The 21,934-nt window shown below is 43.3% G+C and overlaps 1 protein-coding gene and 1 non-coding gene across 2 annotated transcripts; both read right to left on the reverse strand.

Annotated features, from left to right (window-relative positions):
• Window positions 1–757: 757 nt before the first annotated feature.
• Window positions 758–17,945, reverse strand: CDR2 (cerebellar degeneration related protein 2). Its single transcript, XM_060260964.1, has 5 exons — window positions 17,619–17,945; window positions 11,319–11,431; window positions 6,099–6,247; window positions 5,103–5,267; window positions 758–3,205 (listed from the first exon to the last, which is right to left on the reverse strand). The coding sequence occupies exons 1-5, from the start codon at window positions 17,695–17,697 to the stop codon at window positions 2,335–2,337; spliced, it is 1,377 nt and encodes a 458-aa protein (XP_060116947.1). The 5' UTR covers window positions 17,698–17,945; the 3' UTR covers window positions 758–2,334.
• On the reverse strand, window positions 17,137–17,213 carry TRNAN-GUU (transfer RNA asparagine (anticodon GUU)). Its single transcript has one exon. It is a non-coding gene; the product is annotated as a tRNA-Asn (tRNA).
• Window positions 17,946–21,934: the final 3,989 nt, after the last annotated feature.

Consider the following 21,934-nt stretch of genomic DNA (forward strand, 5'->3'; position numbering starts at 1 on the left):
AACTAAAACAACACAGAACGTTATGCAAACTTGTGAGGTAACAATTGTTCAGGTTAATAAAACTGAGAAAGATAAGGCAGAAAGTGAATTTTTCAGACCATAGTCAGATCGTGCCTGCATGGTAAGGCAAGCAGACAAGCAATTAGCCTAAACTGATGGCAGAGATTGTATCACCTTACTGTACATTTTCTGAGAAGCTGAGTTTAGTCCATGTGATCCATTTTTTGTCCTTTCAATGAAACACAGAAAACACCTCAAATTGTCCCAAATGCATGTTGAGAGCAACGGGAAACTCTGTTTACAAATGTAATACATTTAAGGTGCTGTATAAGCTAAGAGACAATAAAACCCAAGGTTTAAGAGAACAACAGACTTTATCCAGGTCAAAGTCAGCCTAATGTGCTTCCTTCAGACAATGCTACAAGATCAGACCTGAACACCATGGATGAAGGAATCTGCTTTTGATCCTTCATCTCTTTAAAAAAGAGTTTGAATGTTTTGATTTCATTCATTTTAAATGGATTTTATTTGTGGTAATTCTCATGTGCCCTGTTACAGAATATGGATCATGAACAAACCAGTTCCTTTACATATTGTTTATAGGTACAGAAGCTGAGTCTACTTTTGGCCTCCGTTCAGTTCCATCTCCTAAACCTTGAGGGACCAGATAAATGCAATCAGACCTCCCCTTTGTGGGGCGGTCCTTGTCACTTTAATGCTTGCTATGCAGGGAGACCAGAAAGCAGCAGACTTCAAGTAGTTGCCAAAGACATTTATTAGCTTTCCACAAAATATTCACAATAGTTTACAACTCTTTAAATAAGTTTAATGTGTGTTTCCATATGCTGAAAACCCATTATATACTGTACACAAGGCAGGAAAGTGTGTAACAGCAGCAACTACAATTTAGCTGCAATGCAATTTAGGCTTGGAGGCCCCCCCCCCCGGTCACTTTTTCTAGTGGTGCTGTTTGCTTTCCAGTTTCTTAGCATTGCTTGTATTTTCTTCTGCTTTAAGAAACTCAACAGTACCTACTACTCATGTTGGCTATGCCCAGGAATTTAAACTTAAATTACACAAAAGAGCCAATCTTGCTTTACCTTCTCAATCTGCATCCCCAGCAAATTTTCATTGACAGACTTGGGCGGCCAAAGAACAGAGTGGAGGACAACCCCTCTACTATCATGGTCTCTTCCTGTGTTCATCTATATACAACCTTTCATAGACTCCAGTAGTTACAGGCCATGCACTTGACTAAACTAACAGAATCATCTGCAGTGCTCGGTCTTTGCTCTCCTGACACAGTATCCTAAACATTATACACCCATTAAGGCAATTCACACTGCAGGCTCTTTTACAGACTTGCTATCCTAAGGGAATCTGATGCAATGGACGGTTACTGACTTCAGTCGCACGGGGTTGTGACTGCTGTCTGGCACCCCCAGGTTCTGCTAAAGGAGAGTTATCTGGGTTTAAGTTCACTGTGTGGCAACTTGAATGTTTCGTACTAAAATGGATCCAAGCATAAAAACTCATGCCGGCCATAGTTCAGGCATGCAGAGAAAAAACAGATCCTGCATTGCACACAGCACTGGAAGCCATTTTTACTTAGTCCTCTTGCAAAAGGACTCAGATCAGTCTCAGAATATTTGCTTGCTTATGGAAACTATTTAATAGTCCCTCCTCCCTTAAATGGATCCTTTCAACACTTAACAAGATTGAAAAAAACATACCAAAGGGCCTGCCTCCTCCAGCAATTTCTAAAAATCTGACTGGCTTTTCAGGAACAATACAATGAAAACCAGTCAGTAACTGATGCAAGTTACAATGGACAACAGTTTTGAAAAAATCTTTCTTAACAAGTTCAAATATGGTATCTTTCCAGAGATGTCATAGCTTAATTTTACAATTACAGTGTTCAGTGGCTACAGCAGTATCTACTTTTTAAATTTTGGCCACAAAAATGGCCTGAAAGAATAATGTAATCCAGGAGTAGCAGAATACTTCTACTTCTTGGTTCTCATGTTTTCAGGCAGAAGTCAATTCCCTGCACTAGAAAGACTAACTAGACTGTAACATTTCTTTGCCAGTTTACCATCCTTAATGACTCCTCTAGAGCAAGTCTCTTTTTTCCCTCACATGGAAGAAGCAAATGCTTTCTTCATAAAATGCACATACCTAAGTAGATCCAACCCATTCTTAAGAACAAAAATAGCCTACATACACTCTAGAACACAGACATTCAACAACATGCTTCATGTCAACAAGGAGAGCTGCATAAACCCTCTTTTTAAGGTGATACAGACTTATGTAATAAGGGAAACACGGAGGATACTAGGGCTGAGACGAGAGAGCTCGATACTTTGCTCTGTGCTCATCTATTTCACGCTTGGTTTTCTTGATGCAACTGAAGATTTCCTTAAACAGAAGTTTGTACTCAGGTGGCGTATTAGCGGTTAGGTTGGCCAGATCAGCACTTGTGCCTTCCAGTTCTCTAACGTGCATGTCCATGGTCCCGTTGCCCATGTTTGCCTCTTTGGAATACTGCTTTGAGGTCTGCACGGCCTTGTGTTTCACCGACTCCTCATCCATCAGACACTTCTTCAGGAGTTCCTCATACTTGACCTTTAAAGCATTGTACTGCGCATCAACCTCATTCAGCAGAGAGATGCCCCTTTGCTTTACAGCTTCAGCCCTCCGGATGCATGTCTCCTCATGGCCCTTTAGGAGGTCTCCACCCACAGTGCTGCCCAAGTAAGTCTCACTGCTGCTTCTTTTCAGAGCCCTTTTTTCAAGCTCCGGAACAGTCAAAGACATGCCATTTGAAGGGCTCCGACTCAGCTCCTTCTCTAGAGAGTCTTTCAAGGAGAGAAAGAAAGAATCTGGAACAAGCTTCTCCACTCCACTCCTAAATGGTTTCTCACACTGAAATATCTGCCTCATTTCAGCCACTTCGATCTCAAGCTCTTCAGCTCTGCTGCGGTATAGATCAACGTCCACCAGTCTCCTCTCGAGGTCACAGTTCTCCTTCAGCACAAGGCTGTACTCTTCCTCCATAGTCACCCTTTTCTCTCTTTCCATCTCAAGTTGGGCTTGCAAGAGAGTCATTGCCTTCTTCAAGTTCTGATTCTCTTCCTCTACAGGGCTCATCTGCGAATCTACAGATGTAATTTTTTCCGCAAAAATATGATCATAAACAAAATACCTGCAGAGAGACACCCCCCAAGACACTCATTAGTCTCTGAAAGTCTCATTTATACTAAGTATACTCATTAATTGCAGGCAGGTTGCCAAAGTCATTTTGACCCTATAATACTAATCTTATCCTCAAGGCTAGGTAGACTCATACCCAACAAGAATACTGGAATCCATGCAGACCATTTTCTTTAGGCAGATAAGACCCTGTTTAACTGATAATTCTACCATACAAGGTGTACTGCTAACATTCAAATTAAGATAATTCAAGGAATGCACCACAGGAATCTAAGCAAAGTTCTACTCAAGGCTGGGGGCTTTTTTGTTTTGTTTTGCAGCATCAGTGAGATTCTTAGCAAGGACAATAACATTCACATGCTGCAGTACTAGTTCCAGCATACTGATACAGTAAGTAAGAGGTGTAACTCTAGCTGGCTTTAAGCCACACTAGATCATTTGTTGGCCCAAAGGGAATAAGATATAGGCCACCTTAGAGAGGAAGAAGAGAGGCAGCGATTGGCTTTACACTCCACCTTTCACATGGAATCTCAGAGCAGCTTACAATCTCCTTTCCTTTCCCCTGCCTACAACAGAACACGCTGTGAGCTGGGTGGGGCTGAGCGAGCTCTCTGAGAACTGCTATTGAGCAGAACAACTCTGAGAGAGTTATGACTGACCCAAGGTCACTCCAGCAGCTGCACGTAGAGGTGTGGAGAATCAAACCTGGTTCTCCCAGATAAGAGTCCATGCACTTAACCACTACACCAAAGGCAGCCTGTGGAAAATTTGCCCATGCTCTTTGGAAAATCTGCCCATGCTTAGAGTTGGAAGGTACCTCCAGGGTCATCTAGTCCAACCCAACAATGCAGGAAATTCACAAATACCTCCCTGCACACCTCCAGTGACCCCTGTTCCATGCCCAGAAGAGGGCAAAAAGTGTCCAGGATTCCTGGTCAAAAGAAAAATTACTTCCTGGCTCCAAGTGGCAATCAGCATTTCCCTTGGTATGTAAGAAAGGGCCATGAGAACTAAGCACTGAGGCAACCCTTCCTGTTCTCCCTCTCATGATATGCCTAAATTCACAGAATCAGAATTGCTATCAGATGACCATCTAGCCAAGTTAAAAATCTCCAAAGGAGGAGAGCCCACTGCCTCCTGAGGAAGCATGCTAGCTCTTCAGAAGCATTAGGAAGCCTCATTCTGAGAGGGACTCCAACTGGATTGCTAAAGTGAAAGCCAGCAAACTGGTCTAGAGAGTTACAAAGAAGAAGATGATGATATTGGATTTATATCCTGCCCTCCACTCCGAAGAGTCTCAGAGCGGCTCACAATTTCCTTTCCCTTCCTCCCCCACAACAGACACCCTGTGAGGTGGGTGGGGCTGGAGAGGGCTCTCACAGCAGCTGCCCTTTCAAGGACAACCTCTGCCAGAGCTATGGCTGACCCAAGGCCATTCCAGCAGCTGCAAGTGGAGGAGTGGGTAATCAAACCCGGTTCTCCCAGATAAGAGTCCGCACACTTAACCACTACACCAAACTGGCTCTCACCCCACCAGTCATCCCACCAACACCTTGTCAATTGTAGAGCTCAAGAGGAAGAGTTTTTGTTACACCAGGCTTGCTGCTGGAGCCACATTACAAAAAAAGTCTTCTGATATTTTGATAAGCTTTAGAAAAATTATATCAGTTGCTTTTATGCTCCTTCAGTTTGTCAGCTGCCGTAGACACTTTATTGCGGGGAGATAGAGGGCTCAAATAAAATTTGAAATGATAGTTCAACAACAGCTTCGACTTTTAATTCACTTTGAAATTCTCTTGTAAACACATGCTCTATTCTAATATCTCAATCGCACACCAGTCATCCACCTTTCACAGAAAATACCACATTAATGGGAGCTTGTGCCTTACTTGCGAAGGTCATACAATTCTTTTAGGCACGAAAAACTATGAACCGATCTCGGCTGCTCAGATCTTTCACAGTTCACACGACACTGCCCAGAGTTCTTCAGCTCCTCCACTTGTCTCTGGAGGTCATCGATGTGTGTTTGAAGACTTTCAATGGTCTCAGTAAGGCTATTTGGGGGGGGGGGGAACCAACAAAGCGATCAGGGACAAATCAAGTCTGGAACATCAACAGCGGTCAACAGGAAATTCACAAATACCTCCCCCTAAATTCATAGGATCTTCATTGCTGTCAGATGGCCATCTACCCTCTATTTAAAAACCTCCAAGGAAGCAGAGCCCACCACCTCCCAAGGAAGCCTGTTCCTCCTCTGTCAGGAAGCTGGGAACTCTTATTTAATTTCAACCCATTGGTTCTGGCTCAACTTTCTGGGGCCATAGAGAAAACAACTCCACACCATCCTGTATATTACAGCCCTTCAAGTACTTGAAGATGGTGATCATATCACTTCTCAGCCACCTCCTCTCCAGGCTAAACATACCCAACTCCTTCAACCTTTCTTCATAGGACTTGGTCTTCAGACCCGTCACCCTCCTCTGGACCCGTTCCAGCTTGTCTTTATCCTTCGTAAAATGTGGTGCCCAAAACTGAATACTCTAGGTGAGGTCTTACCAGAGCAGAGTACAGCAATACCATCACTTCACATGATCTGGACACTATACTTCTGATAAGATCAGGAACGCACTGCAGGACCTCACAAACAGTCATATTAGGCTTATCTAGTCAGACTCGTCTTACAGAATTTAGGAGAACCTCCATGTGATTCTGCACTCAGACTAGTGTGGGAGGGAGCATCCAGTCTACGTCTCATTCCAGATATCATCTCAAATAAAATACCAGGGACAATGGGGTATACTGAGTAGGCCCTGAGATCTAGCCATTCTAAAGTAGGGGCACATCTCTTCAAGAGGGAAAAGCAGAATCTTGCAGCACCGTATTACCTTAAGATCTTTTGCTGTGAAGATCTACTATCCAGAACTAGTTTTTGATTAGCATCTTCTAGATCTCTAACAGTGATATCGAGCTGTTCATAAACTTTGGCATGCTGGTCATTCATCTGACGCAGGAGTTCCACCTGTTTTGTAAGATACTGCAAAATGATTTTACTGTTAGCACTTCTGATAAAAATACATCTACTGGACTGGAGGCACCATACAATTACTTTTTCAAGTAATTTCTGAAGGACCACTGAGGTTGATATACACAGGTCTTAAGATCAGCGTTTGCCAGTGTATTACTGCTCAACTCATACTATTACCAAGTTATATAATAGAGCGATATCTGTGCAACAGACACTGGTACTTCTAAGAAGCCAAGATTACACAGGGTAGCTATAAAGCCAAACTCCACAATCATAATGATTAAAGGCTTGGCAGAAGTAATAGAACTACAGGGCTAAACTCGGGTATAGCCTGGAAATAATGCAAGTTAACAATAGCTTAGTTTTAAACCTGATAAGGAGTTCCAGTTTATTCTAATTCACAAACTTCCTGTTAGGACTTTAATTACTTGGTACTTTTGTAATCCAAGTCAACATGCTCCAGATTTATTTAAATCTGTCTGAAATGTTCAGCATAATCTTCTTTATTCAAGAAATACAGGCTTGTTTTTAATTGGTGAGAACTGGTGTTAAACAGCCTAGGATAAAATATCTCCAGCTAAAGGTTTGGAAAATACCAATAGAAAAGCAGCTAAAACAAAACACTGGACAGCTAATTTTAAGCTGCTTTCCCAAGAAACACCTTAGACTGACACCTGGGGTTTCTATTTCAATTTCCTATTACACAACCTCATGTTCCAAGAGTACTACAACTCCAAAAAGGGTACCTGTGCACAACAAAAACTATGGAATTGTTAGGATTTTTTTACTGCAAGATCCACAAAGTAGTTCACATCTTTTAAGTTTGAACTGCTTCCCACCCCCACCCCCCTTTGGAATGGCAATTACTCAGCACTCTAGCAACCTTCCTCACAGTAACTAAACTGTACTAATCAGTACTATTAGAAATAGTAATCTGTGGTAACAAGTTGCCCATAACATCCAAGTCTGAAGTTTTGTACAGTTTAGGGTTGCCAAATCCAATTCAAGAAATATCTGGGGACTTTGGGGGTGGAGCCAAGATCAAGGCTGTGACAAGCATAATTGAACTCCAAAGGGAGTTCTGGCCATCACATTTAAAGGGACGGCACATCTTTTCAATTCCTTCCTTCCACAGAAAATAATGAAGGATAGGGGCACCTTCTTTTGGGGCTCATAGGATTGGACCCCTTGGTCTAATCTTTTTGAAACTTGGGGGGTATTTTGGGGAGAGGCACTAGATGCTATACTGAAAATTTGGTGTCTCTACCCCAAAAAACAGCCCTCCCAGAGCCCCAGATACCCTCGGATCAATTCTCCATGATTTTCTATGGGAATAAATCTCCATAGGGAGTAATAGAGTTCCCAGCAGACATTTCCCTCCCCTCTCCCCGCTTTCTGATGACCCTGAAGCGGGGCGAGGGTCTCCAAACCGAGGGATCCCCTGCCCCCACCTGGGGATTGGCAACCCTAGTACAGTTATGAGTTATCTGAGTATGATGTCTTATTTAAAGAGTGTCTGCTCTCATAAGTAGCCTGTTCATTACATAACCAAATACTCTGTACTTTAGAATTCTCCACTCCCTTGCTTATGTGTGTAGAAGTGTAACAGATTATAACCTCATTTTATAATGCCACTCACCACCTTTGCCCTACAAGAATCAATTAGGAAGCTATTAACCTCAGGCTATACTCAACTCAGGGTCACGATTCGAGCAGCAGCTAGAATCTCAGGGTAATCTGAAGCAGATTAACTCTGTCTGTTATAATAGAGATAGAACTTTACTACAGTTTCTCAACCACAAATAAATTCAGAAGTACTTTAGCAAAAGGTTAGACATACCAATAGAAAAGCAGCAAAAACAAAACATCTGTCCTTTACAGCTTCAAACTGTTTGCCTCAAAAATGGGGAGAGAATGTGTACACATACATTCATTAATTACACTTTAGCTGTCTCTAGTACTAATTGCTGGGATAAGAGCAATGGGTCTAATATGGAGGGGTAGATTTCTTTTCACTAATATGCTTCATATCAAAATCTCATTTTTCACTAAAATGCTTCATATTAAAGACCCAGTAAACCATATAACCTAATCTGACCCCCAACCTCAACTTTAAGAATTACTAAACTGACCACACCTTATCTTGTAGTACCAGGGAAACAAACATGAAGTCAAGTTTAATCTCAACTGAATTTATTTAGGCTTATTTGGTAATTGGACCCATTTGCCTTTTCAAATTTTTAGCAAATGCATAATTTTACAACAAGCACAAATATTGTCCAAACATAATATTTTGTACTGAAGGCATTTCATAAAACATGCAGAAGTTCAGACCGATCCATAATTCGTACTTTTTTTTTTTAAAGGGGGGGTTGCCACAAAATAAACATGGTGCATAGTATTTTAGCGTCTTACAAACACCACACATTTGCTATTATGTTAGTTAGCAACAATGTTCCCTCTAAGCTGAGTTAGCGTGAGCCTAGCTCACAGATTTTTAGCCTCCAGCTCACACATTTTTGTTTTAGCTCAGGAAGGATGACCCCAGAGCACAATAATTTATGCAGGAGCTCACAACTTTAATGCCAATAGCTCACAAAGTAAAATTTTTGCCCACAAGACTCTGCAGTTTAGAGGGAACATTGGTTAGCAAGTGTGTTGCTCAGTTCCACAGGGCTTGTAAAACAAAGATGTTCCACCAAGGACATCTGTGTCTCTCATTATGGCCTCCTCCTTGACCAGTTCCTGATCTTCCTGAGGGTGGGAACAAAGCAATTTTATGCCATCATTAAGTCCTGTTGATTTTACTGTAAACTGAAATTATGTTGTGTACAACTCTGAGCCCTCTGGGGAACGGTGGTCTATAAATTTAATGAAGTAGTAGTAAATGCTTAGTTCAAAATCCCTACCCAAAAGAATTTGTTACAAAAATCAATAGGCCTGACAAGTTTTCCAAGAACATTAACTTATGTCCCACAGGAGGAGAATGTCTTTAGCCTGATTCCCTCTCCCTCCCATAGATCTCCAGTTCCAGATGGTTGTCATCCCTGAGGAACAGCATTTCAAGAGCTGAGATGCTAGCACACCCAGGTAAAAATATGAGAGCTTGCCTTGACTACTGTTGCTACCTGAAATCTACTGCCAGTCAGCAGCCAATGCTGGGCTGGACAAGCAAGTGGTCTTATTCAGTTTAAGGCAATGATTCTAGGCACATATGCCTGGGAATAAACCCTACTAAACCCAGTGGGATGAGTAAATAAGCATATGATCAGCTTGAACACTGCTTAATCTCCATAGAACTTAACAGCTAACTGATTTTTTAGTTTGCAAGGATGAATCAAATCTCTTTGGCAGTGTGTATTTTAGTGAGTATTACAAGTTTTATGGCACCACAAAGATTAACAGATACTGCTCCTATCAGGCCCTCAAACAACAGGCTGCCATCTGTTTCTTTCCCCCTCTCTCTTGCTTCCTTCTGTATCACAGCTTGCTTTTCATGGCTTGCTCAATCGCACAGGAACCACAGAGCAAAGCCTCTGTTTTCTCCTCCTTGGGGGGGAGGAGGAGGGAGGGATAGCTTGCTTTGCCAGGCTCTCTCAATTGCACAGCAGAGCTACTGAGCCAAGCCTCTCTACCTTCTACTGGCTGATGCTCCTCCCCCTCCTGGTCCCCTAGGGGAGGAAGGAAAGGGCCAGAGCTTCCTTTGCCCAGATGGGAGAGATACATATGGGAGAGATACAAAGAAAGCATCTTTAAGACCAATGAGTTTTAAGCATTTAAAAAAAAAATCTTTGTGTGTGTCCTTTATAAAGTTTATATCTCTGCTACCTGGCATGACATTCTATGACACACAAGGCCTGGCCCAACAAGATCTCATTTATGTCAGATCTGGCTCTCATAACAAATGTGTTCAACACCCCTGCAATAGATTTTACTGTATTAACAATAGTTATGGCTATTGAGAATCCCTGTGCTTGAGTTTGGTATAAAACTACAGTGTTCAGAATTGTTTCCCCTGTGTATAGTAACACACTGGATGAAAACAGCTGTAGCCATGCAAGCTGATGCTACAAGAAATGTGTCGGTATTCACATTTGTACAATATGCCTTTTAGGTTATCCTCACAGAAACCCTTTAGTAAAGAAATAAGCAACATGCGCGAACTCCCCACACTTCAATTTGGAGAGCCAGTTAACCTGAGACTGGTGGGGCCCGTTTTACTGTGTTTCAGTAGAGGTGCAGGGCGAGAGCATCAGACTAGAATTTGGGACAGCCAGATTTGAATCTTCATCTACCAGGGAATCACATTAGCTAACCTTGGGCCAGTAGCTCAATCCCATCTACCTCACAGGGTTGAGAATAAAATCTAACCAGCTTTAGGTCCCTACTAAAAACAGAATGGGGCGGAAATAAAAATAACTTTCAAAAGTAGTACACTTGTCAGTTGAACATAGTGTGCTGTAGTTTATGTTCATGTTTAATGCATATTAATCTCACCTAGCTCATAAATCAAAGGGAGCAGAAGTTTCAACAAAAAACAAAAACAGTGTTGTTATACACTACTGCTAAGTTTCTCCACTTTGGGATGCATTAAAATTTAAGGTTGTAACCTTTAGTCACAACCTTTAGCAGTTTGGCAATGCACTGTGGTCAGAATACTTCACATACATCTCATAAAGATTACAATTAGGTCATCATACCCTCTCACTACAGCATTGTCTTTCAACTCATGTAATTCTACTTCGTTGGCATTTTTAGCATATCATATCTACATTTTGTTTTCCGACTTCTGCAATCCTGCTACTTTGTTTATCAGACGTCTAACTTTATTCACTGCTCTGATTTATATTGTGTAACTAGCACTGAGTCTCAATAAGGCAAATTAATCAAAAATAAAATACTGCAATTGGGGGCTGGTTACCAGTGGCTAGCTTATGGAAACCTCGTGGGTTCATGGCAGAGGACGTACTTGCAATTCGGAGCTTCATCTGAATCATACCAGCTCTACTAGAACTGTAATCACGTCCCCGCAACTTTGACCAGGGATGCTTCTTATCTATTATTGCTTTTCAGGATTTACCTCTATCTCCTGCAGCTGCTCTTGGTTGGTTGCATACATCTGCTGCAGTGATGTCTCCAACTCTGTGTTCCGATCCAGCAGCGTCTTCCCAAGTTCAGCAGCAAGATAGAGATCTAAAAACGAATTATGTGCAGTTTGTTTTTAAGATGAACAATGTACAAAAAAAAAGCATGTTTTGTTTGACAGATTGGCAATGAAGAGTAACAGGACCTGGAATAATCCTGAAAATTAAGATTGACTCAAAGAAGTTCTCTCCTCAATACATCACTGTGGGATGGAAAAAAGAGGTGAACAGTTTGTAAAGCCCTTCCAAGATGTACTTATTTTAAGTACCTTCCATGGAAAAACACGTTGCACAAAGTATTCTGCTATAGCCCCAACCAACTTCTCTCAAATTCGGAGATATTGAACAAGCACAATTAATTTTTGCCAAACATCCATTAGATCAAAGGTTCAGAGGTTGATTTTGTCCACTATCATACATTTGGAAGTTTGGCACTAAAAGGGATTTTAATAACATATCCAAGATTCACTGGATCATATATCAAGCCCTATGCATGTCTCCTCAATTCCAAAAACTGAACACTTGTATTACTAATATGTGACATTATAAGATCCTGACACAAACATTCAATGTAGCTGTTCATTAGGACAAGTCAACAAATCTGGTAACTGCACTATCAAAGTAGATTCAGGTGGGTAGCCATGTTGGTCTGAAGCTACAGAACAACATTTGAGTCCAGTGGCACCTTCAAGACCATCAAAGTTTAATTCTGCGTGTGCACACAAAAGCTTATACCCAGAATTAAAGTTTGTTGGTCTTAAAGGTGCCACTGGACACAAACTTTGCGCTAGTAAAAGTCCTCGTCATCTAAACGTTTACTTTTGTGCAAGCTTGTTTTGCTCTATTTCATCATTTGAACTGGAGATATAGCCTTGATTAGGGTTTAGATAAAGATCAAAGAGTCATATCAGCCTTGGTCCCAAGTTATTGTGCTTTACCCATTTATAAACCTGCCTTTCTCCCAACACAACACTGAAGTTTCTGCTTCTGATACAAACCAGATGTACAATACCGGCTTTATAATCTAAAGCCAAGTTTTATAGTTACCAGTTTTTCCCCAGATAAAGCTGCTATGCCTTCAGTAGCTAATATCTGCCGGGGGTGGAGGGAGAAGTGGAAAAACAGCCCACTTTCCTATAATACCCAATATTTTCCTGTTACAACTGGTCAGCTTGCGCATAGTTTGCAAAATATAGATTATTATTTCAGAAAGTGCATTATTCTGCCAGCACACAGGGTAACAAATATGTACTTGATACTGTGGATGAACCCAATAGGCAAGGGTGCTAGCATGGGAAGTATAAAGGAACGAGAACTAGTATTTCTTTCTGAAATCTAATTCCTCTAGAAATCTTCCACAAGGAAGATATTTTATCTGAAGTTTTGTCTGTCTGTTTATTGCATATCACTAACATTATGCAGTACTCTTTAGTAAATTAGGGAAAGTGGCTCTGCCTCTCATTATGTTATAATTGTTACATCTGGAGCTTTCAAGCCAAAGCAAAGCTACACTGCATTTACACAGAACAGCAATTAAGTAATGAGCCGGTTGCACCAACACTGCTGCTGTAACAGGGAAAGTCAGACATTAGATCACGTCAGTTGTCTGGATCCACTTTTTAATAACAGGCTTCCTAAGTAGCTTGAAAACATTTATGTACTGCTTCTCAGCATAATCATTCTTAAACTAGTTGACAAGACAACTGAAATGATAAGTTAAAGTTATCTTCAACAGCAGGCAAGTCTAGGCAATGATGACAGAGGGGTGTTTCCACCATCTAACCCCAATACCTGGGGTGGGAGGCGCTTTCAGCTAGAGATGTGTCACAGAAAAATATGCCAACATTCAGGTACAGAAAACCTGAAGTCCAAGGCACACATGGTTTTCAGAATCTCCCGAGCTTCTGCTCAAATTGTTCTACATAAATTCCAAGATGTAACTTGATTATCCATTTCTCAAAATATATGACTGGATTAGGCTTACTGCTGTAAGAAAGATACTGAGCAGAAAATAGTATCCCTATGAAAAGCAGCAGCCTCGTTCAATCTATTTTATCCTTTTACCACTGAGATTCCCAGCGCAGATTCATTGATAAAATATTTCTAGAAACAAAAACCCAATTGTAAGGCCTCCCTTCTTCCTACCCACCTGCCTTCAATTAATCCCAGAAGACTTTAGTGTCATAACAAAATAAAACAGCCTTGAGATAGCAAAACACAAAGGCAGCAAAATGAGACAAATTTCACACTGCAAGCAATACAAAGTATAACATACAAGGGAAACCGATGCTGTTTAGTACAGTTGTCTAGATAACACTATATTAAATGCAATACTGTTGTTTCTCTGCCAGCCCCAACTGGGTTTTCTTACTTGCACTAAAGCTCAAAACAGACCAAAGCAAAGATACACATTTTTATTCTCGATTGGGATGAAAGTACAGAGCACATTTTTTGGCTGCAGTATGTCTAACCAATTCTTTCAAAGGACATAGTTTTTCACCGAAGAGGCTTAGGAATATGTATTTGATTTGTTATGAAGTACATCTCTTCAGCTTTTAATTACCCATTTAACTGGAAGACTGCCATAAGAATAACTGGATGTCATAAAGTTAGATCTTCAGCACTCCCAGGAGGGACAAAGTTCAAACAGACATTAATTATTGGGGCTTCAAATGCAAACAGTGGTATAACAGACTGCTTTATTTTGACTGTATGAGTACGTCTCATACATGTGCTATTCTAAGCTTTACGTTCCAAATAGTCCGAGGCAACTTTGGCACCCTGCTTGAAGAGCATACTCTATTTTTGAGCACAGGTGTGCACTAAGTAAAACAATTTATTGTCTTATGTCAAGGCAGCACAACTTAAACCAGTACAGGGGATTCTCCAATTCACAGAGAATGTTTCATTCAGAATCCTTCAAAAGCCAGTATTAAACTGACTGGGGAAAATGCCTCTCAGCATTTAAGGCAAGTTCTCTTTCTAGCATCCAGAGATGATGTTACACAAGAGTTTTATGATAATGCTACACCTGATGGCTTCTGAGGTGAAAGGAAAAGTATAATGCTGCATCTTGGATACGAACAAGCACTGAGCAGCACTTTTAATACTTCATTTGCCATAAAAAAGGATCTCTGTTCTCTGTTTCTGAGCCTCCACAACTCTCCCACACAATGCATACATCTTCCGTGCCTTGCTGGTTGTTCTTTTGTATATATTCATGCATTTCAGTAGCACTCAGTACGGTTCAGCCAGCTTCACAGCATGTTTATAGATCAAATTAGTTCTTTTTTTAATTCCTGAAGACCTTTTGAAACCACACCGCCCTAGCTTAAATTGTAACAAGAGGGTTTTAATTTAATCTAAAGGCAATTTCATTGAAGTCCAAGTAGAAAGCTGAAGGACTTTCATGGTTCTCCAGTTCAGTGGAAATTAATTTAGAAGTACTCCCAAAACGCACCATGACTTGATCTAACTTCAGTACAAAAAAATCTTGTGGCACCTTGAAGACTATAACTTATTGCAACAGAAGCTGTCTGGAGCTATAGTGCACTCTGTCACACACACAAAGTATTATTCTCCATTGCCAGGTCTGGCTCACAGAAGTTTGTTACCATAAATGTACCATGCCCCAAGTATCTCATTTGGGCAGAAGCCAACACACATAGCACTGGAATTCAAACACGAATTTCTGCTTCTCGCAAATGTGGACAAAAACAGTGGAGGATACCCATTTGATACTGGCTGATGTGGAAGGGGTAATCCAAAACCGCCTCGATCTAACACATGCTTACACAGAAGTTTAATCCCACCAAGTTCAATGCAGTCTACTACCCAAATCTGTGGCAGCTTGGAAATACTCCCTGCTGATGTAATTCCTGAACCAGCTGACTGACTTTCATGCATGGTAAAATAGCCAAATAAGAATTTAACTGGATTTAAAGGTCCTTGCATCTATACCACTGGACTAGGACTTACAGTCTTCTCCCCTTCCCGCTTTCTTGAGTGCTCTTTCTTCATCCTGCATCACCCATACTCCTTCCAACTCTACTCCATCACAAAGACTCACCCCCCCCCCAAAAAAAAATAATGTACATGAACAATAAATTTACACTGCCAGCTCCACCCCATTCACCTCCATGAGGGGAAAATCTTCCCAGTGGATCCATTCAAAGGCCAATCACATTTCTCTCCTTCACCCATTCTCATTGTTCTAAACCTTAAAATGACTTCCTTGCTGAGAAGAAGTTTCCAAATGTGGGAAAAGCTCAGGGCCCCACGGTTGAACTAGGATCCAGGAGACCAAGATCCGAACCTCCACTCTGCCATGGCAGCTCCATGGGTGCCCTTGAGGCCAGGCACACATGCTCAGCCTGAACCCTACCTCACAGGGCTGTTGCAGCGAGAATTAAAAGAAGAAGAAATTGGATTTATATCCCGCCCTCCTCTCCGAAGAGTCTCAGAGCGGCTCACAATTTCCTTTATCTTCCTCCCCCACAACAGACACCCTGTGAGGTGGGTGGGGCTGAGAGGGCTCTCACAGCAGCTGCCTTTTCAAGGACAGAGTCTCAGAGCAGCCTACAATCTCCTTTCCCTTCCTCCCCCACAACAGACACCCTGTGAGGTGGGTGGGGCTGAGAGGGCTCTCACAGCAGCTGCCCTTTCAAGGACAACCTCTGCCAGAGCTATGGCTGACCCAAGGCCATGCTAGCAGGTGCAAGTGGAGGAGTGGGGAATCAAACCCGGTTCTCCCAGATAAGAATCTGCAGACTTAACTACAACCAAACTGCTCTCCACACCAAGGGGAGGCGGGGGGGGGGGAGGATGCGGGAAGCCACTTTGGGAAGAATGTTACTGAAGCAAAATAAAACTCCTCTTTTCCAACTCTACTGTATTATGCTCTGAGGCACCTGGGATAGGGAAAGGAGAGAGGGGTTGTTGTGGGGTTTTTTTCCCCCATCCAAAAAGTTAAACCTTGGGACATTCCTGTGCTCTGAGGCACCGTTATGTGTGTGTGTGTGATGGTGGGGGGGGGGGATGCATATATGAACCTATGAGGCTGCCTTATACTGAATCAGACCCTCGGTTCATCAAAGTCGGTATTGTCTACTCAGACTGGCAGCAGCTCTCCAGGGTCTCAAGCGGAGGTTTTTCACACCTGCCTAGACCCTTTTTAGTTAGAGATGCTGGGGTTTCAAACTGGGACCTTATGCTTACCAAGCAGATGCTCTACCACTTAGCCACCGTCCCTCCCAGACATATGAACATATGAGGCTACCTTCTACTGAATCAGACCCTCGGTCCATCAAAGTCAGTATTGTCTACTCAGACTGGCAGCGGCTTTCCAGGGTCTCAAGCTGAGGTATTTCACACCATTTTGCCTGGACCCTTTTTAGTTGGGAGATGTCGGGGATTGAACCTGGGACCTTCTGCTTACCTAGCAGATGCTCTACCACTGAGCGACCATCCCTTGGCTCTCCAGGGTCTCAAGCTAAGGTTTTTCACGCCTTTTTGCCTGGACCCTTTTTAGTAGGAGATGCCGGGGATTGAACCTGGGACCTTCTGCTTCCCAAGCAGATGCTCTACCACTGAGCCACCGTCCCTCCCCTTAGACATATGAACATATGAGGCTGCCTTCTACTGAATCAGACCCTGGGTCCATCAAAGTCAGTATTGTCTTCTCAGACTGGCAGCGGCTCTCCAGGGTCTCAAGCTGAGGTTTTTCACACCTACTTGCCTGGACCCTTTTTTAGTTGGGAGATGCCGGGGATTGAACCTGGGACCTTCTGCTTAACAAGCAGACGCTCTACCACTGAGCCACTGTCCCTCCCCTTAGACATATGAACATATGAGGCTGCCTTCTACTGAATCTGACCCTGGGTCCATCAAAGTCAGTATTGCCTGCTCAGACTGGCAGCGGCTCTCCAGGGTCTCAAGCTGAGGTTTTTCACGCCTTTTTGCCTGGACCCTTTTTAGTTGGAGATGCCGGGGATTGAACCTGGGACCTTCTGCTTACCAGGCAGATGCTCTACCCACTGAGCCACCGTCCCTCCCAAGAAAGAGGCGGTGCGCCCCATAATAAAGACGCCCCCCCCCCCCCAAAAATAACTCTTCGCCGGAACCTCTCCACGCCCATGTTTCCCTCCCAGTTAAAACTCCAGCGCCTCCTCTCCTTCCCTCTCCCACCCCGGGCGTTTCCTCCGTCTCCGCCGCTGCCTATTGTCTGTTCCCCTCACCTTGCTGCAGGTCCTGCTGGTCGTACCAAGGCTCATCTTCTCGTATCTCGAACTCCTCCACCAGGCTGTCGGTCAGCATCGCGTCGTCCGGGGGCCCGGCCACGGCTCCCCTTCTCGGAGATGCGGCGGCCAACTGTCCTTCCCCCGCGACTCCACACGACCGGCTCCGCTCCCTTTAAAAAGCCCTCTCCCGAACCCGCCCGACCATTTCCGGACTCTGCCGAAGACGGCGGCAGCCACCGCCCCTCTCGACTCAGCCCAGCATCGCTGGCGGACAACAGAAGCCAACCGCCGCAGCAACGTGGCACGCCGGCTGGGGCGGCTGGCGATTTAAAACAAGACCTCCCCCCCCAGCCCACCCTGAGACGAGCCAATGGCAGGCCGCAATCGGAGGCGCCAAGTGCGGCTCGGAGCCAATGGCATATGGGGAGGCTGGGCCTCGACCAATTGGATCGGGAGGTGGAGGCGGGCCTCTGAGAGGTCCGCCCCCCCCGATTGGCCTACCACGGAAGGGGCTGTTTAGTTGATGGAGAGTGTAAGTGGAGAGGGAGGGGGCGGGGGAGGCTCGCGGGGTTGCTACGGGCTGCAGTTGTCGGTTGCTAAGGGTGCGAGAGATGGCGCTAGGCCTTAATAGGTTGGGAAGGTCTGCCAGCAGCCGTGCCACGCGAGTTTACTCTGAAGCAAGCCGCGCTGTCATGGAGCAGCTTCGGTTTTCTCCTCCCACCTCGTATAAACAATGAGGAGTCTGGTCGCGCTTGCGTGGGCCCGATCCTTCCGCGTCAGAGGCACAAAGAGGGCTCCCGAAAGTGGCTAACTGAGCAAGTCTTCCTTGCTAGGAGTTGATCCACTCTGAGAAGGCTTGAGTAGACCGGCTCGGGATTTGCAGTGTAAGGCTGCGATCCTGCTGCACGTTTAACTGGGGAGGAAGTGCCATTGAAGGCAATGGGATTTGCATCTGAGTAGGTGAGATATTGTGCTGCAAGGAGTCTGTTTAAGATCGGAGGCGAGGTAGATTTGAGTGGATTAAGCCCCTAAAGGATTTGTTTGAGTTACAGACCCACACAACATATCAATAAATACATATATTAGTCAATTATAATCAAATTAATTTTTAAAACAATAAAAAACACTAATAATGCATGCATAGCTGGTGAGACTCAGGGCGGATTTAACAGTGTCAAATAATACAATCCAGTAATACAGTATTTTCCTTATTCTCAGCTTCTCCATTTTATCCTCACAGCAACCGCTTGGAGAGGAAGGTTAGGGTTAGAAAGAGTGACTGGCCACCCGCTGAGCTTCCATGGCAGAGTGGGGATTCAAACCTGGGTCCCCCAGACCCTGTCTGAAGCTCTGAGGTGTGTATTTCAGAGCAACCTTACATTTATATGAGAGGTGAAACGTTCACATTGCAAGATGCCACAGTCCTTCTGTACACTGCATTGGTCAGGCAGCACCTGCAGAATTGTGTGCAGTTCTGGAGGCCTCACTTTTGAAAGGATGTGGACAGAATGGAGCGGGTGCGAAGGAGAATGATGAGGATGATCAGGGGCCTGACGACCAAGCCCTATGAGGGTAGGCTGAGGGACTTGGGAGTGGGCAGTCTGGAGAGGAGGAGGTTGAGGAGAGACATTATTGCTCTTTTAAAGTCTTTTAAAGGCTGTCACTTAGAGAAAAAGGGCAGAGAGCTGTTCCTGTTGACAGCGGAGGAGAGGACTCGCAAGAATGGTTTTAAGTTAAGGGTGGAAAGGTACTGACTGGATATTAGGAATAACTTTTTTACAGGAAGAGTTGTTCAACAGTGGAATCAGCTAACTAGGGAGGTGGTGAGCTCCCTCTCACTGGCAGTGTCAAGTATCGATATTTTGCAATAATCAAGCTTTTGTTCTTCAATCAAAAGTTGCCTTATTGTTAAAACTCCATAGCTTGCCAAGGACAGACTCCTTGAAAGTATTGACATACATAGCATTGCATAGTAACTTATAGGCATGCTTCAAAGGGAAAGGTTACAGATAACTTCAAAAGGATAACATAAAGATGCAAATTGAGTTGAGGGTTCAAAGGCTACTCATTAGTATCTCTTTGTGACTAAGGAATGTCAGCTAATAAAAACATCTCCCTTTCTCACACATTCTCTGGGAACCGATAAGACCTGGCTGTGTGAATATGGGGGAGAGGCACCCTACACCATTAGCACAAGGTTACTCTAAACATCCTGGGTCCAGATGGATTTATTATGCACCCTTTGGTTAGACGGAGAAAGCAGGGGTGGGGAAAGGAGGGAAGAGAGCATGAAGAGTGTTCTGCTTTGTGTCTGGCTTGTCTGTGGAACGCTATTAGAAACAGCATATAGAAATAGCATGCTTGACAGGCAGTCTTTAAGCAGCATCTGGACAAACACTTGACAGGGATGCTCTAGGGCTGGCCTGTGATTCTATGAGTCTATGTGAGACATCATCTGGCTACAATGGTTGAGGCAGTAAGCTAGTTATCAAATACCTGTAGAGAACGAGACCCATTCAATTTCTGCTCAGTATTTCACAGTGCCATCCTAAGCAGAGTTACACTCTTCTAAGCCTTGAGTGGCCTTTGAAGGGTGGGACTGTGTTTAGAGTTACAATATTAGTCACCTAGTTCCCTCTAACCTCTATGTAACCTATACAGTCTTCTTTCTTTCCCTTTGAAAAGGCACCTTGATAAAACTATAGAATGTATATTTTAATATATTTTTAATAAATGCATTGTGTAATTTGTGTAAGTGCAGCCCCATGGCGCAGAGTGGTAAAGCTGCAGTACTGCAGTCGAAGCCCTCTGCTTATGACCTGAGTTTGATCCAAGCGGAAGCTGGTTCAGGTAGCCAGCTCCAGGTTGACTCAGCCTTCCATCCTTCCGAGATCGGTAAAATAAATACCCAGCCTTGCTGGGGGGAAAGTGTAGATGACTGGGGAAGAAAATGGCAAACCACCCTGTAAAAAGTCTGCTGTGAAAACATTGTGAAAGCAACGTCACCCCAGAGTCAAAAACGACTGGTGCTTGCACAGGGGACTACCTTTACCTTTTTAAAGTGACAGATTAAGTAATCATCTGTAAATAACTTCTGTACATTTAAGGCTTTCCTAGAAATGTGTATATTTTGCATTTAATTTTACAACTTTGGGGTCTCACTGTTTATGGTATTTATTTAGGGGATCCGTTTGCCGGCTCCGTGGTGACCTGCTCAAGGCAGATTTAAAAAAAAAAAATCTAACTGAAAATCCAAAAGAAAATTATCAGTTAAAACCATCACAATAAAATTAGCAACTCTGCCCCCCCCCCCCCCCCAGTGATAGAACTGTCTCCCCAAACTCAGCAGGTACCATCATAAGAACGCCACAGCAAAATAAAGCAGTCTTAAAGTCAGCCATAAAAACTGGTGGGGAATAGGCTGTGAAATATTAAAACTGGTGGGATGAAGCTTTAGTGAAAAGCTTGATTGAATAGGAATGTGTATGAGGAGGAAGAGGAAATTAAATGATAACAAGGAATGACTCTGATAAAAGGGGACTCTGGGCCACAAAAGCCACCTTAAACTAGCTGGTTTATAAGATGCCAATAGGTCTCTTCAATGCAGCTGAAGGTTTTCAGGGAGGGGTTTGCTTTAGGTGGTCTGTTCCATGGGACAAATCCAAAAGAGGCTGCCAAACTACGTGGAGTCCTGTTTGCTTTAGATCAGGTTTAATAAGTGGTTTCCCAATTAAGATGAGCCAGAACAGTCAACCGAGGAGGACAGGAGGACCTTTTGTGCCTATTAGCAAACCCTTCGGGATAAACTGTACCTTCCTCAATTCCTTTCCCCTTGCATGCAGGTATTAAAATACAGGCTCCCCAGTCAGGAGGAAAGTTTCAGAGTCTGTTGAGTGGGAGTCATAGGATACAAACTGGTCTTTGAATAGAAGAGTGTTTTACAACTTTCCTTCCTTGATTGATTCCTGTACTTGAAGACATGAGAAGGTAGAAAGGGCAAGAGAAATACAGGTCTAGGATTAAAGAATGTTTAACTACCTTGGTGGTGTGCCACATTTTTCACCTGATTGTAATTCTTGTGACCTGGTTGTAACTCATCTGGTTGTAGCTCATAATGAGACAGGAATATTGACTGCTAGTGAAAATAAATGTGTTTAAGGAGTATACAGATTTCACAATTGACATTAATGCTGAGACTCTTATTTGCCTGTTACACAAGGCTGTGAACAGCCTTGTGGGACACTGCCAAATAGGGATAAATACGTGTGAAAGTGTTGCCCTCTTGTGGAAACTGTGAAGTATCTAATTATACA

The sequence above is a fragment of the Heteronotia binoei genome, chromosome 20 (assembly GCF_032191835.1).
Source record: "Heteronotia binoei isolate CCM8104 ecotype False Entrance Well chromosome 20, APGP_CSIRO_Hbin_v1, whole genome shotgun sequence".
Lineage (NCBI taxonomy): Eukaryota > Metazoa > Chordata > Lepidosauria > Squamata > Gekkonidae > Heteronotia > Heteronotia binoei.

Excerpts from the sequence above, each read along its gene's own strand:
- CDR2 (XM_060260964.1), bottom strand. The coding sequence starts at position 17,697 with ATGCTGACCGACAGCCTGGTGGAGGAGTTCGAGATACGAGAAGATGAG. Across the intron at positions 6,248-11,318 it reads AGCAGCTGCAGGAGATAGAG|TATCTTACAAAACAGGTGGA; the intron begins GTAAATCCTGAA and ends ATCATTTTGCAG. Across the intron at positions 3,206-5,102 it reads GAATTGTATGACCTTCGCAA|GTATTTTGTTTATGATCATA; the intron begins GTAAGGCACAAG and ends GTCTCTCTGCAG.